Source organism: Cyanistes caeruleus, chromosome 10, assembly GCF_971803275.1.
Source record: "Cyanistes caeruleus chromosome 10, bCyaCae1.hap1.1, whole genome shotgun sequence".
NCBI lineage: Eukaryota > Metazoa > Chordata > Aves > Passeriformes > Paridae > Cyanistes > Cyanistes caeruleus.
The window spans coordinates 221,702-245,907 of NC_141710.1; the positions used below are offsets into that span (position 1 = coordinate 221,702).

At 56.8% G+C, this 24,206-nt stretch overlaps 1 protein-coding gene across 24 annotated transcripts in view; it reads left to right on the forward strand.

The window, feature by feature from the left end:
* The first annotated feature begins 259 nt into the window (after positions 1-259).
* The window catches only part of KIF1A (kinesin family member 1A), a 41,981-nt gene continuing 18,034 nt past the window's right edge, over positions 260-24,206 (forward strand). For 4 of the 24 annotated variants that reach the window (XM_086844635.1, XM_086844637.1, XM_086844638.1 and 1 more), the window contains exons 1-27: positions 286-562; positions 5,883-6,034; positions 10,040-10,116; positions 10,216-10,395; positions 10,873-10,938; positions 11,070-11,248; positions 11,603-11,714; positions 12,078-12,155; positions 12,472-12,537; positions 12,828-12,845; positions 13,202-13,277; positions 13,386-13,464; positions 13,728-13,870; positions 14,276-14,302; positions 15,614-15,822; positions 16,381-16,460; positions 16,791-16,866; positions 18,858-18,937; positions 19,202-19,308; positions 19,875-19,958; positions 20,077-20,257; positions 20,340-20,412; positions 20,661-20,754; positions 20,861-21,009; positions 21,165-21,343; positions 21,431-21,568; positions 22,388-22,639. In XM_086844635.1, coding sequence (XP_086700761.1) covers positions 5,929-6,034; positions 10,040-10,116; positions 10,216-10,395; positions 10,873-10,938; positions 11,070-11,248; positions 11,603-11,714; positions 12,078-12,155; positions 12,472-12,537; positions 12,828-12,845; positions 13,202-13,277; positions 13,386-13,464; positions 13,728-13,870; positions 14,276-14,302; positions 15,614-15,822; positions 16,381-16,460; positions 16,791-16,866; positions 18,858-18,937; positions 19,202-19,308; positions 19,875-19,958; positions 20,077-20,257; positions 20,340-20,412; positions 20,661-20,754; positions 20,861-21,009; positions 21,165-21,343; positions 21,431-21,568; positions 22,388-22,639 — 2,909 coding nt within the window. In that variant the 5' untranslated portion in view covers positions 286-562; positions 5,883-5,928. Of the gene's footprint in view, positions 563-5,882; positions 6,035-10,039; positions 10,117-10,215; positions 10,396-10,872; positions 10,939-11,069; positions 11,249-11,602; positions 11,715-12,077; positions 12,156-12,471; positions 12,538-12,827; positions 12,846-13,201; positions 13,278-13,385; positions 13,465-13,727; positions 13,871-14,275; positions 14,303-15,613; positions 15,823-16,380; positions 16,461-16,790; positions 16,867-18,857; positions 18,938-19,201; positions 19,309-19,874; positions 19,959-20,076; positions 20,258-20,339; positions 20,413-20,660; positions 20,755-20,860; positions 21,010-21,164; positions 21,344-21,430; positions 21,569-22,387; positions 22,640-24,206 lie in introns of all 24 variants that reach the window. The other 20 variants (XM_086844649.1, XM_086844650.1, XM_086844651.1 and 17 more) reach the window with 8 other exon arrangements.

The window sequence follows — 24,206 nt, forward strand, 5'->3', positions numbered from 1 at the left end:
TGGCTCTGTATTCCAGGCGCAGATGGGCAGAGCGGCCGTGCCCCAGGCGGCGGGCGGGGGCTCGGCGGACGGAGGAGCGAACTGACGGCGCCGGGGCCGGGCGCACGGGAAGCCCCGGCGAGGGCAGCTCCTCGGGGAACAGGGGTACCGGGGTCCGGTTTGGGGGTCCGGTGGTACCGAGGTACCGGAGGACCGGGGTACCGGTGCCGGTTGCCAGGCGACAGCTGCCGAGTGCCGCCCCGCCCCGCCCCGCCCCTGCGGCGGTTCCGCAGCACGCCCGGGGCCGGGGGATGCGCTGACGTCACCGCTCCATCCCCGAGCGCGCCCTCCCGGTCCCTGCGTTCCCCTCCGGGCGGCGGCGGCCGCCAACCAGCGCGTGGGGCGGGGACCGCAGGGGCGGGGCCGCTGCCACCCGCACCGGCACCGGCACCGGCACCGGCACCAGCACCGACACCGGAACAGCATCGCACCGCGCGGCTCGGCCTCATGCCGGCGGCCCCCGCCCACGGCTGAGCGCTGCGCCCCTCCGAACCGGCCACGGGCACGGCCACGGGCATCACAGGTAGGGGCGGGCGGCATCGCGCGGCACGGGGCACCCCCACCGCGCCCCCCGGGGCACTGGCCGAGGGGGGAACCGGGGCTGCTCCGGGGTGGCGGTGGCGCTCCTTGTGGCCCCGGCGGGGGCGAGGCGTGGCGGGTGGGAGCGGGATGCGCATCCCCGAGGGTCCGGCGGGGCCGGGGGGCTGCGGCCGGTGGCCATTTTGCGGAGCCCCCCGATGTTCGAACTTGTGTGGGGGGAAAACTGCCCTCGCGTCCCCAGCGCGGTGACCGCCGGGTGCCGCCCCATCTTCCAGAAGGATCCAGCCGGAGCAGGGTGGGGGAGGATGCCTGCGGACGAGGAGACGCCTCTGCTGCCCTGGCCCCAGCCAGGGTGCGAAGGGGGAGGATGCCCCGCAGCCCATGGCGGGGGCACAGGAACTCCTTGTACCCCAGAGCTAACCCTGCTCTCCCCTCCGGGGCAGATGGCTGTGGTTATGCAGCTGAGCCATCTTGCGTCATCATCATAATGCTTCAGAGTTAAACAGCAGCGCTGGAGGGAGTGGCGGATGCCCCACCTGGGGCTCTCACCGCGGGTAGCTGGCAAAGATGCTGCGATGCTAAAGCTCTTCTGGGCCCCCAAGGACGAGCAGCTGCCGGTGACCTTGCGCTGTGGAGTGGCTGGACGAGGGCCGCCATGTCACTGCGGGCCAGTGCAGTGGCTGCCGGCTGTTGAAGGGGCAGGTCCCGGGGTGCAGAGCTCCACGCTTGGTCATCCAGGTCCGCAGAGAGCAGCCCTGCACCTGACATATTGTCTTACTCCTCTGCTTCCTTCTCCTGCTCTTCCTCCTCCTCCTCCTCCCCCTTCACGGGGCAGTGACCCCTCCCCTGGATCCTGCAGACCCCCGTGTGAGCCGATCTCCTGCCTGCTCAGGTGCCATGCGACAGCATCAGGGCTCGGGGAGGACAAGGACCAAGCCGAGCATCTCCCAGGCGCCCGTCCTATCCCAGCGCCCAGAGCAGCCCCACGCAGCTGGCCTCCGTGGCACTGGGGGGCAGGGAGGCAGCAGACCCTCCCCCTCCCCTGGGTATGGCCAGGGGCGTGGTGGCTCTGCCATCTCGGCATGCTGTTGCTGACCTCCATTTTGTCTGGGAGGTGGCAGCTGGCGTTGGCAAAGATGCTGCCACCGCCCTCCACCTCCCTGCATGTGGTAAGAGCTGCAGCCCCTCAAGCCCTGGGTCTTGTAGGAATCTGTTGTCTGCCCCCTCCCTTGCTACCTTTCTCCGTTCCCAGCAATGCTGGGCACCCACTGGAGCTCACTGCCTTTTCTGTGCAGCTTTTCCCTGCTTTGGGTTTGAGTGTCTGGAAGAGAGGATGGAGGGAGCAGGGATGGGGGTGGGGTTACTTTGCAGCAGAGATGGGGAACACAAACCCTCATCCATTCTTACATTAGCTACCTGTAAACTGAATGTACATGGAAATTCTCAGGGAGCTGCAAACCCTGCCCTGAAGCTTTGTCCCACATTGGGGTGGGCAGGATGTGAAGAGGCAATGGGCAGGGTGCCTGTGATGGCACCAGGGAAGCAGGGGCTGGATTTCATCTGAGCACGGGGGAAATTTGCCCTTGTCCTGGGCTGTCCTCTGAGCTGCTTCTCTGCCTGGCAGGTGCTGCTCGGGAGAAAACTGCACCATCATGGCCCCTTGTCCTGTGTGGGGCGGGAGGTGGGTGAGGAGCTTGGCTGGCAGGCACTGACGCTGCCGTGTCATCTGTCAACGTGTTCCCTGCTGCCCTAGAGGCAGGACAGAGTCCCATGGTCCCAGTCAGAGCTGGGGGGCCCCAACAAAGGGTGCAGGGGAAGGGCTGACCGTAACAAAGCCTGGCAGCTGCTGAGAATACACCGGTGCAGCCAAATGGGGCGTCTGAGTACTGAGTCACTGAGGTGACGTGGGGCTGGATGCATGCAGACAAAGGGAAACTCACCTTGGATTTCCCTCGTCATCTGCTGGAGCTGAGGGACTGGCAGCAGAGCACGTTCCTCAGCATCCTTTGGGGAAGAGCTTGGTGGTTGGTGGCACTTGGGGACAATGCTCCCTGTCTTACTGGTCACCTCTCAGCAGGAGAGGCTGCCAGTTCGTAGCCCTTGGATTTAAGAGTGGTTTCATTAGCTAATCTCTGCCCAATTAATCTTAGCTGATCCAGTTAATCGTGGCTCTCCAGGCCTTTTGCTCCTCCCTAGGGGTGGCTGGTGGGTCACAGGGGTGGGCAGAGCCAGCAGGCAACACGGGAAGTGGGGGAAGAGACACCCTGCAGAATTGGGGGACAGGTCTAGATGTTCCTCCAGGCCCCAGGGACTTGGCTGTTCCTCTCTGCAACCTCCCTTGTGTGTAGGGTAGCCCTGGGAGGTGGCAGGGAGGGAACAGGGAGCGGGGCTTCGTTGCTGGCTCACTCCCATCAAAAGGCTGGTCGTGGTTTATCGAATTTCTCTCGATGGCAGCAGATTAAGCAGGCGGTGGCTGCTCTGGCTGCCCTCAGGCAGAGTGAGCTGGCCGGGCTCGAGCTGCCCACTGGCTGGGGGAGCTGCCTGGCCCTACCCCTGGCCCTGCCCACTGCAGCCTGGCCCCTCTCTTTACAGGATGCCAAGTGCCCATGACCAGTGATGCCATGGGCACAGGCTGAATTCCTCCCTGCAGCTGAGCCAGGGAAGGAAAGGAGGATGAGAAGCAGCTGGGTCAGTGTCTGCTGGTGGTCCCCAAGGGCACACGATGTCACCTGGGGTCCTTGTGCTGCCGTGGCAGGGATGGAACTGGAGAGCTGCAGAGGAGCAGAGGGAAACAGTGCATTGCCAGCCAAGGAAGCTGAGGGAAATGGATGGAGCAGGAAATGGAACTGGGGCTCTGCAGCACGGAATACTGGCCAGGAGAGGAGCTCACACCCCTGGGCAAGGAGAGCCAGATGGTGATACACTGGGATGTAGCCTGTGGATGGCAGTGAGAGAGAAAAGGTCCTGCTGGTGAGAAGGGTGTTTCTCATGGCCAGCAGTGGTGAGAGTATGGGGTGTGGGGCTGACCGGGCAGAAGAAGGCAAAGAAAGGAAATCAGCAGCAGTGGAAGGTACACAGCAGGATGAAGCACATGGAAAAGGATGAGGCACATGGTTCAGAGGAGAAACCAGAGTTTCTTCATGGGAAGTGATGGGGCTGAGTGGCTGGGAATGGCACGGGGGTGGGAGGGGATAAGAGCAGGGGCTGAGGTGGCCCGTGCAGGCAGCAGGTAGTCCTGGGGCTGGTGGGGTCACTGGTGGGTGTTGCTGTTCTGGGGCTGTGCAGCAGTCAGGAGTCCAGGGATCTGACCCACCTCTTCAGAGCCCTGGTAGCTGGAGAGGCTGCAGAGCTGGGGAAGGGAGCTGTCTTGGCTTGGGAGGAGAGTGAAATGTTTGGCATGGACAGTTATCAGGTGCAGATGGGTTTGGCCTGGGGATGAATCCATTGTCCTTGAGTGGTGCCACAGGGAGGAGCAGCTTGAGATGGCCTCGAGAAGATGCAGCCCTTCCCCATGGGAATATATCCAATGGTTTCATGGGAGAAACAATTCCTTCATTCCCTTTGGCAAGCACTCCTGTTTAACTTTTCCTTTCCCCCATCCGAGTGGGTAGGCAGAGGCCACTGGCAGGCAGCAGCCCACTTGCTGGCTTAGGGACTCAAGGGAGGTGTTAAACACCTGCTTAAAATAATTCAAGCTCAAGAAAGCCTGAGACCAAATGTTTGAATTCTGGAATTTATGGATGTGATCACTGGCTGAGCACAGTGGGAGCTCCAGAGCCATCCCAGCGGGAAGATAAGAGGAGGGCTTGGGAACTCCAACAGAAGAAGCTTTGTCCTCTGCGTGCTGCTGGACATGCCAGCTCACTTATAAAATAGGCAAAGGGTTTCTGAAAGGCAGTGCCAAGCTTGTAACACTTTCCTGATGCAAATTTTTCCACTGTCTAAGGTTTCCTCTCACCCCCTTGGAAAACAAACCACAGCTGTCAAACCTCAGATAGTTTTAAGTTTAAAGCCATCCCCTTCTCTTGGGATACTTTCTATTCTGTGAATTTGTTTTTTTCTTCCCTTTCTCCCCCACTCTTCCACAAATTCTCCTGAATTTTTCATTTCCACTATGGAGAAAACACATGTCATGTTCAAGATCCCTCCTTACTGCTCCACTTCCTTCTGGTCATGGCCCATGTAACCAGAGCTGTGACGGTGCTCCCTAACAATCTCATTTCTCCCTGATCTCCTTCCTCCCAGAGCAAATATCCTGCTGGCAAAACCTAGGCTTGAAAAGCATTAGGGAATTCACACACAACCTTGCAGGTGGGATGCCAGAGGAGCAGTTCCTACCCATTTCCTGAGAGATCCTGTGCTCCATTTTCACCACCAGGCTCAGCACGGGGAGCCAGGGAGCCATGAAAGGCAGGAAAAGGAATAGATGTTAAAAGGCAGGAAGCGATTTTGTCAGGTCCAAAAGGATCCTGAAGGATGTAGAAGGATCCCAGTATCATTTTCTGGCCATTGTTTGAGGCTTAACTGCAGCTGAGGGAAGGTGGGAATGGCCTGCAGAGCACTGGGCATCAGTGCTGGGATGGACAACTGGGAGATGTTGTGAGGGGTTTGTTTTGCCTTGTGAGATTTGCAATTAATAATTTTTAGCAAAAGGACAGGAAATATGATGGTAAACTAGGGGCTTCAGCTGAGTGCAATGGCCACTGGCTTCCCAGGAAGGCCTGCTGGTGCTGATACTGCACGTCTGCTTTGTGGGAGCTGAATGGGAGGCACATGCCAGCAGCTGCGCTCGACAACCGCCTCCTTTCTCAATGGAATGCCATCGCTTTCCTCCCTGCCCATTGTGTCCTGCTGCCCAGTCCCTGCTCTGCTGGGCTTGCAGTGGAGGCAGGAGGCTCAGGTAACAGGCCTATGGACTTGCTTGCAGATTAGGGGGTACCTGCTCAGTGCCTTTGGCACTCTGGGATGGAAACGCTGCTCCTTGGGGGTTATGCTGGTGCTGGCAGTGCCTACAGGGCTCTGTCTGCTGCTGTGGGTGCCCACCAAGTGCTGCTGCAGTGTGATGGAGGCTCCAGTGCCACCCTGGGGTAAGGACAGGGGTGCCCCCTGGGACTGAGCTGGGTAGGACAGGGAGAAGGGAGAGGTAAAATCAGGGCATATCAAGGTATGAAACAAAATGTCATCTTTCAGGCAGAGGTAAACAGTGCTCCCAGGAGGTTTCCTCACACAGGCTCTCCATTCATCCTGCACAGCTGCAAGATGTGTATTGAAGTGCAAATTTTCCCTTTTCTTCCCTTTTGCAGGACAGCCACTGCTCCTGACTAGCAGGACCCACGTCCAGGCAGCGCCATGGCGGGAGCGTCCGTGAAGGTGGCAGTGCGCGTCCGGCCCTTCAACTCCCGGGAGATGAGCCGGGAATCGAAATGCATTATCCAGATGTCGGGAAGCACCACCAGTGAGTGCCTCAGGGGCAGGGGGCTTTGGGTGCTGCCTGGGAAGGAGCACGTGTGGTGTGGCCACTGCAACAAGCTGTACCTGGCCTGCAGGGATCCTTGGTGAGGATGCCTGAAGCATCTCGAGTCATTTGGAGGAGGAAATGTGGGGAGGATAGCAGCTTTCCATGGAGAAATGCTGTCCTGCTGTTGAAATGGCAGTGGTGGGATCTACATGGCACTGAGCCCTTGGACTTTGGTAGAAGGGGCAGTACTTCCCAGTAGGCAATGAGGGGGGAATCACAGAATCACAGGACGGTTTTGTTTGGAAGGGACATTAAAGATGATCTCGTCCCAGCCTTCCCCTATAGATCAGGCTCTTCCACATCCAGCCTGGTCTGGAAGCTGTGTATGGGCCAGCAAGTGATTTTTGTCAGCACTGCCAGGCCAGGTACCACTCATTGCAGTGTGCCAGAACCCATCCCTGCTTCTCTGGGGCTCCTGGAGATGCAACAGGAGCAGGATAGAGGGCAGGGAGGAGGATTTGCCAGGGCAATGGTGTGCTCAGGGTGGGGGTGTAGCCTGGAGGCTTGGGGCTGTATGCCTTGTCAGGAGCCTGTCTGACCTTTGCCCCTCTTTAAATAACAGCTGCTGGCAGTGTGGTGTGGGAATGGCAGTCAAATCCCTCCTCTTTGGCTCTGGAAGCCTCCAGATGGGGCAGTGTCTAAAATAACTCCCTGCCTGCCTGCCCCCCCGCCTGGGGCTGCCTGCGTCACCCATGGTGGGTGAGACATCGGTGCCAGCCACCCCCGCCTGCAGGCTGCTATGACAACCCTGCTGGTGGGGAGAGGATGGCACCCAAGGGTGCAGGGTGGCTCTGGGACCCCACTGGGCCCCCTGGCCACCCCAGGACTAGGGAGGGAGGAATGGGAGGTCTGTGGGGCAGCATCTGCTGGTCTCTGGCATCCTGTGGGGGCTCTCCCTTCATGGTTGGACAGGAATTCTCCATCTGCCTGAGGTGCAGAGCTTCTGCCCTCATGGTGAGGAAGCCTCCTGTCCATGCAGGAGCTTCCCACCTGCCCAGGGCCAGGGAATAGATAGGGTGGATGTTCCCCATTCTGGTTCTGATGGGTGGGAGGGGGGACCTGTCATGCCCCAGTCAAGAGCATCAGGCATCCCCCCACTTCCACCATGGCTGTGTTTGTTCAGAGCTGTCTGCCCCTGCTCATCCTGCACACCCTGGCTATGCCCCCACCCCTCCAGCCCGGGCCTCTGCCTGCACCAGGGACAGCAGCAGGGCTGCAGGCAGGAGCCCTTTGCTGACAGTGAGGATTTTCTCCGTGAATGGACAAACCACTGGCTAATCCTCTTGGCCAGGGGGCTGGGGAACAAGTGTGGGGGGCTCAGAAGCCTGCTGCTGCTGTGGCTGGTGGAGGCAGGAGGATGCCAGCAGTGCCAGCAGATCAGGACTGTCTCAATCCCCCCAGCTCCTTGCAGGGAAGCCAAAGATGACAAGTTCAAGGGGAGTGAGAGCAAGTTTTCCCCTTCCCAGGATTTTTTGCAGAGACCTTTGCATGTGCTGGAGCAGGGAGGCAGGTTCTTCTCCTGCCTAGTGCACTGAGCCCTGTGGGAGGCAGCGGGGCCCAGGGTAGGAAGGGATCAGCCTTCCTCTGCTGTCCTTTTGCCTGCAAACTTCCAGCTGCCACAGCCACCCACCTGCTCACCAACACTGCTGCTTTGTTCTCATGGTGTCCTGCACTCTGTGGGCACCATCCTGGGCACCAACTCCCGGCCCCTCTCCTGATGGCTCCTACCAGGATGGTGTGGAGGAGACTTCTGGCTTTGATCCCACAAAACCATTCATGTTCTCTGTCTGGAGCGGTGTCTCTGCTGGCTTTAAAATCTGGTGATTATTTTCTCTGATGTGGGTTCTGGGCTTTCTCCTGATTCATGCCTGCCCACTCACTGGGCTCTACCATGTAGCTGGCTTTTCAGGGCAAAGCAAGGGACACCTCCAGAAGTTTTCCTACTTCCTGCTCCCTTGTGTCTATATTTGTCTTCACCTTCACACCCCTCCTTGCCTTTTGAATCCCAGTGGCCCAGAGCATCAATCTTTTGCAGCAGCATATAGGAAAGTCCTATATGCCTGGTCACAGGAATGGAACAATTCCACCAGTAGCATCCATCTGCCTGCAGGCAAATAAATGAGAATGGCATGGGAAGAGTGTTTCAGCTCAGGGCAGGAAATGCCTTCTCTTGGGATACTCCCTTCTCCCCTGTGTCCCAGTCTCTGGTTTCCCTAGGCAGCTGGTCAGCTGCAGCTGGGATGCCCGGAGCTGCTTGGTGCCATCCCCAGCTGCTTCTCTGCCCTGTGCCCAGCATGGGCTGGCACTGGGACACAGAACAGGAACCTTGTGCTGCTCCATCCTGCCTGCTCCACCACTCGTTTTTGCTCCCATTTGTTGTGGTCAGTGTCACCTTTGCAGGGTAGAGACAGACCTGGGGAGCAGATGGCATGGTGGAGCTGCCAGGCTGAATGCCAGGAGCCATCAGAGATGCTCCATCCCCCTTCTTTCACAACCTCTACTTCTCTTCACACTGCCCTCAGCACAGCAACCAGGCATTGGCAGGGATCAGGAATGGGCTGCCACTGTGGCCGCCCATGCTGCCCACAAAGATCTGCTCTTCCAGGGACCTTCACATCCCTGTTTGCTGCTGCAGGATTGCCAGTTGCAACTTCCCAGCCCTTTCTCCTGGTAATTAATCCGCCTGGATCACAGCAGGTGTGCAGGAGCATTGGAGTCAGGCTGCCTGCAGCAGGTAGGTGGCACCTCTTTGGTGCCAGATCTGGGCTTCTGTCCATGCTAAGGAGCATCTCGGAAGCACCATGCTGTGGTTTTGTAGTCAGGGCTGGATCTTGACCCTGCTTCCCACTCTCCCTCAGTCTGCCTCGCTGCTGTCTGCTCAGATCAGAAGCAGTGGACCCTTTCCAGGGGAGCAGAGGGCGTATCCATTGCAGTAATGGAGGAGGGATTCAGAGCAGAAAGCATCTGTATGTGCAACACTACACACCTGGGCATCAGACACCAGGGTAGTGAGCTGCACCATGCGTGGGGCTGCTCAGGAGGACCCCAGCTGGAATCAGGAGTGGTTCAAGCCCTGGCTGACTGAAGGGCAGAGCAGGCTGGGATGGAGAAAGCTCTGGCTTATGGCTTCTTCATCCTTGGTGGTGGCAGGGAGCAGCTGGGGCAGTGGGCACAGAACTGTGCTGCACAAGCCTCAATGTCACTTCATTGTCATCTAACATGGCTGGTGGCTGAATCTCGTGATTACCCGCTGGTTTGGGTTTCTTCTGATGCATCTGTTGTTTCAGAAAAAAACCCCACATGGTAAATGCTCTACAGGAGGAAAAAAACATCGCATGAGGAAGAGCAGTGATGCAGTCTCCAATTTCCATAGCAACGTCCTTTTCATCAGGGGATGACAAAAGCAGACTCTTGTTTCCGCTGGTGGTGTGACACGAGGCATTAATCACCCTGCTGGGGCTGGGGACCTGGAGAGGCAGGAGCCAGAGGGGCTCCAGGGGAGCCCTGACGGGGTTGCAGCTGCTCCCACCCCACAGGTGCCAGCGTGGGAGCTTTGGACACACCGGCCCAGCTGTGGGTAGAAGGCTGTGACCCTCCTGTGCCAGTGCTGGGCTCCCACGGGCAGATGCCACAGCAGGAAGGAACCTGTGGGAAGGAGTCATGTCCCCCCTCACTGTGTTCAGCAGGATGTTTGAGCAAGGCTCTGTCCTGTTCCTTGGGCTCTGCTGGCCATGGCACCAACTTCCTCTGTTTTCAGATTTTAGGGTCTGGGGGTTCTGGACCCAACTGCAGAGCTGGAAGAGTCCCAGTCCACCTTCCAGGACTGTTTTGGACTGAATCCCATCACCCTTCATCCCTCCAACATGGAGAGGGGGACAGGGGGGTGGGACAGGGGTACCATGGATGGCTGGTGGCCTCATGTTTCCATCTGTTTGTCCCTAGCTATCCTGAACCCAAAACAGCCCAAAGAGACACCAAAAAGCTTCAGCTTTGACTATTCCTACTGGTCCCACACTACGGTAAGCATTGGGAGGCCTGAGCCCGCCTCAAAGGCTGGGCTGGGGAGAGGCAGGAGGGCCTCCTTGCCAAATTTATCCATGTCTCCCTCCTCTGTGCAGCCTGCAGACATCAACTATGCATCCCAGAAGCAAGTGTACCGGGACATTGGCGAGGAGATGCTGCAGCATGCCTTCGAAGGCTACAATGTGTGCATCTTCGCCTATGGGCAGACAGGAGCTGGAAAATCCTACACCATGATGGGCAAGCAGGAGAAGGACCAGCAAGGCATCATCCCACAGGTATGCCTGGGGAACACTACCTGTCTCCCTCATCCCAAAGGGATGCCCAAAGGAAAAGCAGAGCTGGGAGGAAAGAGGGCGGCAGGGTGGGAGTGAGGACAGGTTTTTTCAAGGTCTAATATAGCACTAGTGTGACAGTGAGTTGGCATGGCTCTGCCAGAAGGGGGTCAAGGAGGGTCATCCAGGCACTCCAGGAATGGATGGATTATGGTCTGGCCACACAAGGCCAGTGTGTGTGAGCACCAGTGGCCCAAGTGCTGAGCTGCTAACGAAGAGCTGCCGCATGCTGGCCCAGCAGGGCACAGTGGGGCTCTGGGCATGCTGATTCTCCATGTCAGCATGGGGGGGCTCTGCCAGCTCCCCAGGAGCCATTCCAGCTGGTTTTTGAGGTGAAAAGGTAGAAATCCCTGTATCCTGGGCACTCCAGGCAGGAGCATCCTGCTGGAGGGGGGCTGAGTCTGGCTCTTCTGTCTGCAGCTGTGTGAGGACCTCTTCTCCCGCATCAATGACACAACGAATGACAACATGTCCTATTCTGTGGAGGTAGGCACCCCTCTGCCAGCCCAGCCCACTTCCAACCACTGGCTCCACAGGTTGTGCCAGTGTGCAGACCTCTCTTTGGGGGTTGCCTGGGTGGCTCATTCTGCTAGCTCTGCGCGTGCCCTCTGCTCTAGGTGAGCTACATGGAGATCTACTGTGAACGTGTGAGGGACCTCCTGAACCCCAAGAACAAGGGGAACCTGCGGGTGAGGGAACATCCCCTTATGGGTCCATATGTTGAGGACCTTTCCAAGCTGGCTGTGACCTCCTACAACGACATCCAGGACCTTATGGACTCTGGAAACAAAGCCCGGTGAGTTGAGAAAGGAGGAGATGGGCAGGGTTTGGGAAGCTTGCAGTCACTTCTAGAAGGTCCTGCTTAATTTCCTTGCTTCACCAGTCCAGCTGCTCTGGAAGTGGCAGTCCCCTCCTCACTGACTATTGGGTAACCCCCCACTTGCTTTCACCTCACTTTCCTCTTACTTTCCAAGTGCACTGCAGACAATAGGAAAAAGCCTGAACTTGTGCACATCTTCTCCCAGAGTCCTCTCTTGTCCTCTAGAATTGCCTTCCTACCATGTACCCATGAGCCCTGGCCCCACCACCAGCCACTCCAGCATCCCTCACACACAGAGTGTCACACCTCCTTGTCCTACTCTCCCTGCAGCACAGTGGCTGCTACCAACATGAATGAGACCAGCAGCCGTTCCCACGCTGTGTTCAACATCATCTTCACGCAGAAGCGGCATGATGCCGAGACAGACGTCACCACTGAGAAGGTAAGAGCAGGGCCTGAAGGACTCAGGGGAGCCCATGTGGATCCAGAAAGAACTTTTGTATTCTTTCATCAGCGCTTGGGACAAGGTGGCGCAGCCTGGTGGAGGATTGGAGCAGGAGGGGAATAAGTCCCAGGCACTTTCTAGGCTTGTGGTCCCTTGAGGGACCGGCCCCTGGACAGGATATCTGGCAGCTGGTACCCTTCAGCCCTTCCTGCAAGGATATTAGCCCTGCTCCTGAGCAACTCCCACAAGGCAGAGCCCACTGCTGCCCTTAGAGCAGTGTCATCCTGCAAGAGGTTTTGGCTTCGTGCTGGGCAAGGTTTGCTGTGCCCACAGGGCTGACAGCCTCCCCTCTGCCTGCAGGTCAGCAAAATCAGCTTGGTGGACCTGGCTGGGAGTGAGCGAGCAGATTCCACAGGCGCCAAGGGCACAAGGCTAAAGGTGAGAGCTGACCTGAGATCCCCTTCTGCTGGTGGGGACACCATGTCCTCCTCTCTCTGTCCTCATCCCCAGCCAAAACATCTCCTTTCCTTGCCTGGTTCCTTGCCCACTGTGCCACAAAAAATCCTTGATCAGATTGTTTGAAAGCTGCCTAGTGCCAGTTTCACCAGGGTCCATGAATCCCAGCTTGGGGGTGCTGGTTACCCAGTAAGACCAGCTGCTCTTTGCCCACACCATACTGGATATTCCACATTTTCTCCTTTAATGTGGCTCTGAAATGTGTCCTGAGCATCTGGGCTTTTCCTCTTCTATCCAGGAAGGAGCAAACATCAACAAGTCCTTGACCACTCTGGGGAAAGTCATCTCTGCCCTGGCTGAAATGGTAGGTAGCTGGAGAACAGACAAACAGCAGCACTGGGGGGAAATGGGCTCGGGCCAGCAGGGGTGGGCTCAGCTCTGAGGGATGGAGCATCCCAGCTCCATGGGATGGAGCATCCCGGCTCTGAGGGGTGGGCAGACACATCCCAAGCTGTCTCTGCAGCTGGGACAAGCTGGGTTGCTGAAGATGCCATTTGCAGGGGGATCTGTGCCACTCTGTACTTGAGGGGCAGAGATCTGTGGTACCAAGGAAAAAAGCATCTCCCTTAAACAGTCTCTCCATTTCCTTTGCAGGATTCGGGGCCAAACAAGGTAGGTGTCCAGGCTGAATGGAGAAAGAGGTGTTGGTTTTGAGCACAGTGTGAGTGGGTGGGAGTGGGTTGCAGGGTGGTTTGGGAGTGAGACTGCCTGGAACTCGAGCCATCCTTCTCCTGGGGGCTGGCAGAATGTTCAGCCTCCTCCTTCCTATGGGGCTTTCAGTAGCCAGCCTTAAACAACCCTCCCAGCTCAGGGCATGTCACAGGCAGGACCTATGTACCTGGGCAAGGTTGCAGTGCCTGGGAAGAGACATCCTGCCCCAAGTCCCCATGGCTGGGGACCAGCTGTCACCTTCCCTTTCAGAAGAGCAGGCAGCTTGACAGCCCTTCCCTTTGCTTTCCATTTCCCAGAATAAAAAGAAGAAAAAGACAGACTTCATCCCGTACCGAGACTCGGTGCTGACCTGGCTGCTGCGGGAGAACCTGGGTGAGGACAGTTGGGAGGTGTGGTCCGGTGATGGGTGTGGCTGCCAAGCTGAGTGGGACGGGGGCACAAGGACCGGCGTCTCCCTCATGGCTGTATCTCACTGGGCAGGAGGCAACTCCAGAACTGCCATGGTCGCTGCTCTCAGTCCTGCTGACATCAACTACGATGAGACCCTCAGCACCCTCAGGTAGGAAGAAGTGCCCTTGTTCTCCCTACAGTGAGCAAGAACAGGGGAGGCTGTCTGAGGCCCAGGCACATGCTGTCTGTCCCTGGCTGGGGGTGTACTGTGGAGGGAACCTGCAAGCCCAGACAAAAGGCCAAAGGATTGTCCTGGCACTGGGATCCTCCAAAGGATCCCTTGCTGGAGGGGCTCTGCAACACTTTTGCTTGGCCAGCAGCTGGGGTTTTGCCCCTGTTCTCACTGTTGTTCAAGACCCTGCCCTTCCCTAGGTATGCTGACCGTGCCAAGCAGATCCGCTGCAATGCTGTCATCAATGAGGACCCCAACAACAAGCTCATCCGGGAGCTGAAGGATGAGGTGGCACGACTGCGTGACCTTCTCTACGCCCAGGGCCTTGGGGACATCATTGACAGTAGGTACCATGGTTGCTCTCTGCCAGTGCCTCCAGACAGCGATGGGCTGAGGTCCCGCCAGCCTGCAGGGCTGATGTCCCCTCAGCCTCCCTGCATCCTGCTGCACTGGCACCACAGCAGCATCATGCTGCCTCTGGTGAGCCCCTGCACGCATGTTCACAGCCCCCAGTCCCCTCCTGTTGCAGAGGGAGCTGCTTTCTGCCCAGCAAACCTTCCCTTCTTCCCTTCCACCCACCATCTTCAGCATCCAGCGCCTGGCAGAGGTGCCAGGAAGGTGTTACTAGGACTGCACAATGCCCATGGGCTCCCCTCCCTGTGCTGTCTGATATCCTACTGAGATGAACCCCCTCTTGTTCTGTTCTCTCTGTCTTACCCCCGCTCCCTGCCCTCTCTTTCTCTCTTAGCCCATCCTGCTGCGGGAGGATCCAAATGTGTGTATTCCCCATCACTGGTACTCTCTGTTGCTTCACGGCTTTTTGGAGATCTGGGGTGTGCCCAGGGGCACCCATGCAGCATGGGGAGGGCTCCCAGAGCAAGGCCCTGCTGATGGAGCACTGTGTGCCTGCAGGCTGCCCATCCTCAGGGAGCTGTCACAGGGGATGGTGGTGCCAGAGTTGTGGTTAGCACCTGGGCTTGGGCTAGTGCTGAATGGACCAATGTCCTCCCACTTGGCCGTGCCAAGTCCGCACGGGGACCTCCTCCTTTATGCTGTTGTGATGTTTCCTGTTGCTGCTGCTGCTGCTGCTGCTTCTGCTGTGTCTCACTGAGCCTGGCACGGCCTGCGGGTGGGATGCAATGGTGCTCTATTGATGAAGTGGTGGGTGGTGGTGGCCAGGAGGCTTTGGCCCATGGATAAGCACTATGGTCCCATCCCACCCAGGGTCAGGCAGTTCAGCCAGGCTATGGTGAGCCTGCTGAGGAGACAGGGGCCTGGTTGTCCCCTCCTGGCTCAGCTGCCCTGGATGTGGACTAATGGAGATGGGTGATTAATCCTGCACCTGCTGACCTGTGACCTGCCTGCCTCTGGCACACCGCTCTGAGAACCAGTAACTCCTCTGGGAGGGCTGGAAGAGCATCTCCCATACCTGGGTCCTAAGCCACCACAGCTGACTCTTGAGATGCCAGCTGGCAAGCGCCACTGCCTGCAGTCCTGGCTTCGTTCCCTGTCTGCCTGGCCAAGGTGCTGCTCCAGCAGGCCATGGCCTTCCTTTGAGCAGACCCTGTGAGGGAATCCTGCAGCTTCTCCTGCCCTGTCTGCCTGACCCCTTTGTAGGGCAGAGGGCCACCCCCTCTCATCCCCTTCCCCTCCCATCCTCTGCTCCCAGACCTGGCTTATCTGGGTTGTCTGGGAAGGGAAACCCACCCAGGCTGTATGAGATGGAGAGCATGATAGAGGTGTGGCACATACTTGGAGAGGACATTTGATCCCCAACCTGATGGATGCAGGACCTGAGGTTGCAAAAAAAGTGTCCCTGGGAGCCCAAGCTGGCTGCTCCCAGCATCTGCTTCACCAAACAGCCCTGTTCCCTGAGGGGCTGCCCAGGCTGGGGAAGAGAGTGCTTGCCCTTGTCCTGTTGCTGTCTGTGCTGCTGTTGCCTGTGCCTTTTCCTGTAATTTCTGGCTTTTTTCTCGATGCACCGGCCACTCTTTTTTTTTTCCCAACAGCTTTTCTTGTCTCTGTCTTTCTCTGTCATCCTGTCTGTGTGTCTTTCCCCGGCCCATCCCTCCTTCCACACCCATAGATGTGTCCGACTTTGAGAACAATAATGATGCTAAAGGGACAGAGCTGAGTCACCGCCATGACAATCTCTCCACAGTGACCAATGCCATTGCCGGGATCAGCCCCTCTTCCTCCCTCTCTGCCTTGTCCAGCCGTGCTGCCTCGGTTGCCAGCCTCCACGAGCGCATCATGTTTGCTCCAGGCAGTGAAGAGGCAATTGAGAGGCTCAAGGTAAGAGGCTGGTGCCCTGGTTCCCTCTCCCTCTCCCTCTCCCTCTCCCTCTCCCTCTCCCTCTCCCTCTCCCTCTCCCTCTCCCTCTCCCTCTCCCTCTCCCTCCTTTCCCTTTCCTCTCAATGCAGAGGGCGCTCAGTGTTTTCTGGAAGCCCATGAAGGGTGATCCTCATGGGAAGCAATACTTGAATGTGTTCTTGGAGAATGGACAGACTCAGAGCTTGCCCAGACTGAGGGGCTGGGTGTTGTAGAGTCATCCTGGTGCTGTCTTCTGGGGGATGGCTGCCTTTAACCTGTGGGACGGGTGCTTCGGGCTTGGGATGGGCATTCCTGTCATGGAAAGAGTGCTCCTGGTCCAGCATGGCACAGGAGTGGACTGGTTTTTGTGCCTCACTCTTTGAGGATTGGACTGATGGAAAGATGTGGGTGAAATGCTGCTGCAGCTTGTATAAACAAACCTGAAGCTGGAACCGGTGTCCCACTGAAGCAGGCTGGGGAGAGTGGCCAGATGTGCTGCCCACAAATGCACTAACCCCCTGTTTAACCAACCCTTGCCAGGAAACAGAGAAAATAATTGCAGAGCTGAACGAGACTTGGGAGGAGAAGCTGCGTAGGACAGAAGCGATACGGATGGAAAGGTGGGTGGGCTGCGGTGGAATGGGACAGGATGGGATGGTACAAGTGGCGTTCCTTGGCCATTTCCCATCCTCTGCACTCTGCTAGACCAGTTGCATCTTGGGGCAGCCAGTTTGAATGTCCCTCTGGATCCTGGCTTGCCCCCTGGGAGCCCCGGTGGCCACCATGTTGTGTGCTGCACAGGTGTGCTGCTCTGAAAAACCTGAATTGTCATGAGAGCTGTAGCAAACCCTGCATTGCAATCCATGGGACAAACCATGGGCTTCCATCCTACTACTAGCCCCAGGGGTGCATGGAGTTTTGACAGGCACTTCTTTCTCTTGCTCCTTCAGGGAAGCATTGCTGGCTGAAATGGGGGTGGCCATGAGGGAGGATGGAGGCACCTTGGGCGTTTTTTCTCCTAAAAAGGTAGGATCATCCTATTCTCTTCTTCCTGGGGACTGGTTTGTACCCCTGCAGATCCCTTCTGATCCACTCTGTCACAGCTGGCCAGTCCCATATACTTCACTAGCCTTTTCTTGACTCTGAAACCTCTGAGGGAAATTCCAGCATTGAGCCTGCTGGGTACAAACATGGGTAGAAATCCATGGGTGAATGTCCACCCTCTACTGCTGGCTTGCTGTCCCCCTTCATGAGGGTATTTTCTGATGATCATTCTCTTGGACTTGAGTGTTAACTTATAAAATTTCATACTTTCAGATATTTAAAATTGCTGTCTCTGAAGCGAGCAAGTCCTTGCTGAGAAATGTGGGTGGGCAAATATTCCATCTTTTTATTGCTTGTAACATTTGGCTTGGCCAAACCTCTTAAGTGTATATGTCCTCAGCTCAGGTGGTGATAAAGGCTTCACAGCCTTCCCCTTACGTGGCCCAGTTGACTTTTAGGATAAACTTGTACACTGTTGTGTTTTTCTTGTCCCAGCTGCTGCCTGTTAGGACTCCAGACCTTTGGGTAGGAAGCGTGGGGGTTTATTCCCCGAAGCAGGTTGGTCTTGGAGGTGGGGCATTGCTGTGGTGGTCTTGGTGCCTCCTTGCTCTTCAGCTATCTGGCAGGTGGAAACTCTTCTGACTTCTCCAGTGGCTGGTGAGGAAAGCTAGCTTTGATATTTGCAAACTCCATTTTGTTATGGGCATTGCATTTTGCTGTCCTCCTGTGCACCGTGGCTGGGGTGGTTATGGCTCCAGGAGCTCAGTGGAAGGTCACCCTCAGCTTTACAAATCTGGACAAAAACTGCAAGTGAAGGAGGTCTCAGCCCCCAAGGCTGTATGTCTATCCAGTGGGGCCAGAGGTTAAATGTTACAGCCAACTTCTGCCAGCCACCACGGAGAAGAGCCCACCTTTCCCGTGACCTCCAGCTCTGCTGCCCTGTTTGCAGTGAGTCTCTGCTGTCAGCCAAGGCTTGTGGCACCATGGTGAGGGGTCCCCTCTGCATGCCGGGTCTCAACAGGCTGATATGGGGTTCCTTACAGCCACTGTTGAAACTCAGAACTTCTCCCACTGATTCATACTCCTGGGACTGCCCCTGTTCCCTGAAGGTGTAATCCCTGTGGCCAGAGAGGCCTGTGGATGGGGGAGAATTTTTCCTCTAATCAAGAACGAAGTGGTTTGAGACCCAGGGGAAGAAAGGGCTGTGAGGGATCTGTTATGAATGAAGAAGACCAGAAAGTGAAATTCAGCCTGCAGATAAGGCTTCAGGTCTGCACTGCTTTTGAATGAACCTCTGGGATCTGCTCTTTTTGGATGCATCATCTGGTGTACAATCAGTAGAGGAAAACAGGCACTTTTACTTCCTTTTTGACCTGACATGGGGCAGGGTTAGATTAGGTATTGGGAAGAAATTCTTTGCTTTGATGATGATGAGGCCCTGGCACAGGTTGCCCAGGGAAGCTGTGGCTGCCCCATTCCTGGAATTGTTCAAGGTCAGGTTAGATGGGTTTTGGAACAATCTGGTCTAATGGAAGATGTCCCTACCCATGGCATGGGGGTGAAGTGAGATGAGTTCTTATGTCCCTTCCAAGCCAACACATTACATGATTTTATAATACACAGCACAGGTTAGAAGTGTCATGCCTTCTGAGACATATCAGGGATTCCCTGTGGGAAGGATTTGGCATTGTGTTGGGCCTGTCTGGAACATGAATTTTTGAAGGTGGCCAGAGGAGGGGTAACTAGGACCCAGCCCTGTGAGGAGGAAAGCAAGGAAGCTTGTAGAAGCGTCTTCATGCCAGCCTCTCTGCAGTCCCCTGGACAAGTACACCCGTTTGGATATGTCGCCCTGAAGACACAGAGGGCAGGATAGTCTGTGCAGAGGCAACCTGCAGTGCTGCTGAACTCCCCACTTCCCTCAGTGCCTGGGTAGGCAGGGCACACAGGGGTGACTCCTTGTTCGTCTCTCCCAGACACCGCACTTGGTCAACCTGAATGAGGATCCGCTCATGTCCGAGTGTCTTCTCTACTACATCAAGGATGGGATAACAAGGTGAGGGCCAGGTCCCATGGAACAGTGGGAGCATTGTCCATATCTCAGTGCCTGACTGCCCCAGGTGGGCAGTGGGGTGACAGCTGTCCTCAGGCTGGGCACTATTCCCAGGGCATCCCCAAAGTGCATCCCCAAAGTGCAAACCCCCAAGATTTTGGTCTTGCAGTGCACCAGGGGTTGCTCCTGTCAGCTGCAAGGATGGGGCTGGGGGGAGACTCAGGAAGGTCTGCTTTGATGGAGGATTGAGCTAGATTTCCCCTGCAGGGTTGGCCGGGAAGATGCTGAGAAGAGGCAGGACATTGTTCTCAGCGGGCACTTCATTAAAGAAGAGCACTGCCTGTTCCGCAGCGACACCAAAAGTGGTGGTGAAGGTATTGCTTGTCTGGAGGGGCTTCACTGCCCTGGGGACCCACCCCTCTGCATGTCCTCAGCCCCTGCCCCCAGCTGAATGTCCTGCCCTCCTCAAACTTGGGCTTTCCTGCATGGATATGGCCTCTCCATACTTCCAGACAAGCTACTCATGGCTGGGAGGGCAGCTCGCACAAGGCATATGGGAAGAAAGTAAAGTGAGGAGATCAGGGCAGGATGCCTGAGCAGGTATCTCCCACTCAAGATGTGGAGTGGAATCCACCCCCCAAAATTGGCAGGAACCTGGGTGTGGGAGATGAGCCTAGGGAGGATTTGCCTTCTGGAGGCTCTGGTCTCCTCTCACATGCAATTTCCAGCTGCCCTTATGCTTGGGATTGCTCTGATTAACATCAGGTTGGCCAAGTCCTGTTAACTGCCCTTGGTGTGGGTGCTGCTGGTGGGTACCACCCACACCTGGGGTGCTGGCTGAGGCAGCTCTCCCTTCCTGAGGCTGCTGGAGCAGGACACAGAGGATTTATCCTTCACCTTCCACCTTACCTTCACTCCCCTCTCCCTGCCATCTCCACAGTGATAGTGACCCTGGAACCCTGTGAAGGCGCTGACACCTATGTGAATGGCAAAAAGGTGACAGAGCCCAGCATCCTGCGCTCAGGTGGGTCCCCGGGGCTGGCACATCAGAGCTGCTCCGACCCAACCTCCTCCCATGAGGGCCTTGCACTTGTCCCATGTTAAACCCACACCTTTCCCCTACCCCGTGCACATCCCTGCAGGAAACCGCATCATCATGGGCAAGAGCCACGTCTTCCGCTTCAACCACCCCGAGCAGGCTCGGCAGGAGCGGGAGCGGACGCCGTGTGCTGAGACCCCTGCAGAGCCTGTGGACTGGGCATTTGCCCAGAGAGAGCTGCTGGAGAAGCAAGGCATTGACATGAAACAGGAGATGGAGCAGAGGTGAGACCACGGGCAGAGGTGCTGGGGAGTTGGGTGTTCACTTCCAGGTTGGTCATCCTCTCCTCCTTCCATTTCCACCTAGGCTCCAGGAACTGGAGGACCAGTACCGGAGGGAGCGGGAAGAGGCAAATTACCTTTTAGAGCAGCAGAGGCTGGTAGGTGGCCGGGATGTGGCTCCTTCGCAGGCTGCCCAGGCATGACTGAAATCCTGGCAGATGTTTGTGTGGGGTGGATCTGTGCTCTACAAACAAGTGCGAATCTGTTGTTCCTGGAGTTGTCATCACAAGCACTGATCCGGAGCAGGGGGGAGGCTGTGCTTCTGCAGAGGAGAGCAGTGCAATGTGGCAGCATTTAGGAAGGTGCCACCAGTGGGTTGCATCACCTCTCTTCCTGTTTCCCCCAGGACTATGAGAGCAAACTGGAGGCTTTGCAGAAGCAGATGGATTCTAGGTATTACCCTGAGGCAAATGAGGAGGAGGAAGAAGCTGAGGATGAAGGTGAGAGCAGGGGAGCTGCCACGAGGTTTTGATACTCTCTGTGGGAGCGTGAAGAGTGAACTGTGGGTTGATGTAGTGGGGTGACTGTCCCTCCATGTCCCCACAGTGCAGTGGACAGAGCGGGAATTCGAGCTCGCCCTCTGGGCCTTTAGGAAGTGGAAGTGGTACCAGTTCACCTCCCTCCGTGACCTGCTCTGGGGCAACGCTATCTTCCTCAAGGAAGCCAATGCCATCAGCGTGGAGCTGAAAAAGAAGGTGGGTGGCCGGGCTCCCTCCTGGCTCACTGCAGCACCCACAGCAGAGGCCACAAGAACAGGCAGCCAGGACATGCTGAAGGGAGGCAGCCAGAGGCAGCTCACGAAGCCTTCTCTCCTCCCAGGTGTCTCACTAGCCCCTCTGCCCCTCTCCAGGTCCAGTTCCAGTTTGTGCTCCTCACGGACACACTGTACTCGCCTCTCCCTCCCGACCTGCTGCCTCCCGATGCTGCCAAGGACCGGGAGAAGCGGCCCTTCCCCCGGACCATTGTGGCTGTAGAGGTGCAGGACCAGAAGAACGGGGCAACACATTACTGGACCCTGGAGAAGCTGAGGTGGGTGAGACATGGCTGTGCCAGGAGGGTTTGGGTGCCCTCAGCCCTGTGTCTCACTGCCACCATCGGCATCCCCTCTCCCTGCAGGCAGCGCCTGGACCTGATGCGTGAGATGTATGACCGAGCAGCAGAAGTGCCTTCCAGTGTCATCGAGGACTGTGACAATGTGGTGACTGGAGGAGACCCTTTCTACGACCGCTTTCCCTGGTTCAGGCTGGTCGGCAGGTGAGCGCTTTGGCTCCTTCAAAGCGTGGCTGGGACCCAGAGATAGTCCTGCAGGAGTTGACACTGCCAGCGCTGCCCACCATGTGCGGGGCACTCATCCCCCTGTGAGACTCCGGTGTGATGACTCTCCTCCGTGTTGGCTGCCAGCACCCCAAGGGACCCACGAGCTGCTGGCAACGCTCCTGCTGCCTTCCATAACCCAGTGCTGAGAGCCACAGGCTCCAGGCTTGGGGGTGTGGGGGCCTGTAGCTGTTCAGCAGGCAGGGAGCCTGTGCTGTTGTGACCTCCACTGCGGTGGGCATGTGTCCCTGTGCACGCGCTGGTGTCTGAGCATCTGTCTGTACCGTGTGTACCGCGTGTCTCCGTGCGCTTCCTGCACACCAGATGGAAGGGTGCACTGCCAGCAATGAAGATGGGCCACCCTGGAGAAGGCTAGGGCAGGGCAGGGGGAGCAGGGGGCTGAGCTGCGTGGCCTGGAGGCATTCCCCCGTGCTGTAGCACAAGGAGGGATTCTCTCCAGCAGCAGGAGTAGTGGCGAGCCTTTGTGCCACCTGCTCTGTCCCTGCGTTCCCTGCAAAGCCAGCAAAGGGAGTCCCCAACATTCACTGGTTCCATGGGTTGCTCTTTTGTCTGGCTGTTGGTGGCTTTAGAGATGCACCAGATGGGCAGGTCTTTGTTCCCAATGTCCCTTGATTTAAGCAGACAAAAAACCCACCCCAAAACCTAACCAAGAAAAAACAAAAAAAAGCAAGATTCCTGTTCTTTCTGTTTGGAACAGCTGGTGTTAACATGTCTTCTATCTTGTTGTACTAACCTTAGTTCAGATATCTCTGGCTGCAACAGCTCTCCTCTTTTCAACACATGCATGAGCGAGCGCATGGCTGATCTCACCCCCTCCCCTACCTTCTCGAACCCCGACTCCGACATCACCGAGCCTGCTGACGAGCAGCACCAGGGGCAGGAGGAGGAGGAGGAGGAGGACCTGGAGGAAGACATCTTTCCGGAGTGCCCGCTGTGTGATGGCCGGGATCCATTTTACGACCGCTTCCCCCTGTTCAGTTTAGTAGGAAGGTTGGTGAGGTTTTAGGAGAGCATGCCGGGAAGGACCTAGCTCTTTCGCATGAGGGAACTGCTTTTGGACACGACTCCCACCTCCGGGGCATCCCGGAGGTGCAGGGGGTGGCCGGCTGGGATTGCCGCCAAGCCCGGGCGCCTGGCGAGGTTCCCGCTGAGGTAGGGCTGTGAGAAGCATACTGGTAGCGAGGGATGGCAGGGGAAGGCAGACGGGGCCTTCCTTTATGTGGGTACCTTTTTGGGAGAGACCCTGAGAAGTGCACCTCTGCTGTGTCTCCAACACCAAATGAACCAGGGGAGCCACCTGGAGGTCTTGGTCCTGGGAATTTCTGTCCCAGGAAGTAGCACTTCCCACCTGGCTTGGGATGACCTTATGGTGCCGCTGAGTGGGGACACACAGGTGCTTCAAAACCCTGTGTGCCTCTGGCACTGGCTTGGCTATCCCGGCTGCATTGGTCAGTGTGAGCCTCCCTGAATTTGGAGGCTTGGATGTCCCCAAATGGTTGTGGGGGATGAAGGTGAGGGGACTGAGGGGAGAGCTGGATGCAGGACAGAGTGTCAAAAGCAGTGTTTGCTCTTACCAGCTCTAGCCAGTGCTTGGCTTGGGGCCATACCTGCCAACTTGGCATAGGAGATGTCCAGGGAGGTTGTGGGGACCTGGGTGTAGGCTCCAGCTCCTCTTTAGCTGGAGCCAAGGACAAGAAACTTTGATTTCTCATACCTGTTGGCTGGAGATGCTCTTGGGCTCCATCAGTCTTGGAGAAGCCCACCAGCTGCCCCAAACCTGGCTGTGCCACCAAACCTGGAGCCATCTGCCCATCCCTAGAAGGGCATGAGGAGCTGCCAGCTTTCTCTGGGGTTTTTCCAAGGGGGTGTGCACCAGGAGCTGCTCTGAGAACCTTTGCCTCAGGCAGGGGCTCCCTGACTGGGGTGGCCTGGGGCTCCTCTTCCTCAGTGTGCCAGAGCCAGGCAGAATGGTGGGAAGGAGGGACCAAAGCAGGCAGAGAGGGTGGAGGTGGGGTAAGAGTCCCGCAGCCTCAGACCGAAAGAGCTGGGTTCTTCCCCTTTTATTTTATTTTTTCCTTTTTCCTTATTTAAAAGAAAAAAAAATATCAAAACAACCCCAAAACTCTCAAGGGCACCTCAAAAAACCAAATAAGGCCCTGTGGCAGTGGCCCCACTCCATGCCGGGGGCATGTTCCCCAGAGCTTGGTGCCTCCTGACTTCTTTTGAGTCTGCCCTGGGTTTGGCTCCTCGCGCAGCAGCTCCGCCGGCCACATTTCTTGTGAAGTGTGTTTGGATTGGTTTATGATTGGATCCTTGTCTTTGATTTTCTCTTTCTTTCTTTCTTTCTTTCTTTCTTTCTTTCTTTCTTTCTTTCTTTCTTTCTTTCTTTCTTTCTTTCTTTCTTTCTTTCTTTCTTTCTTTCTTTCTTTCTTTCTTCCTTCCTTCCTTCCTTCCTTCCTTCCTTCCTTCCTTCCTTCCTTCCTTCCTTCCTTCCTTCCTTCCTTCCTTCCTTCCTTCCTTCCTTCCTTCCTTCCTTCCTTCCTTCCTTCCTTCCTTC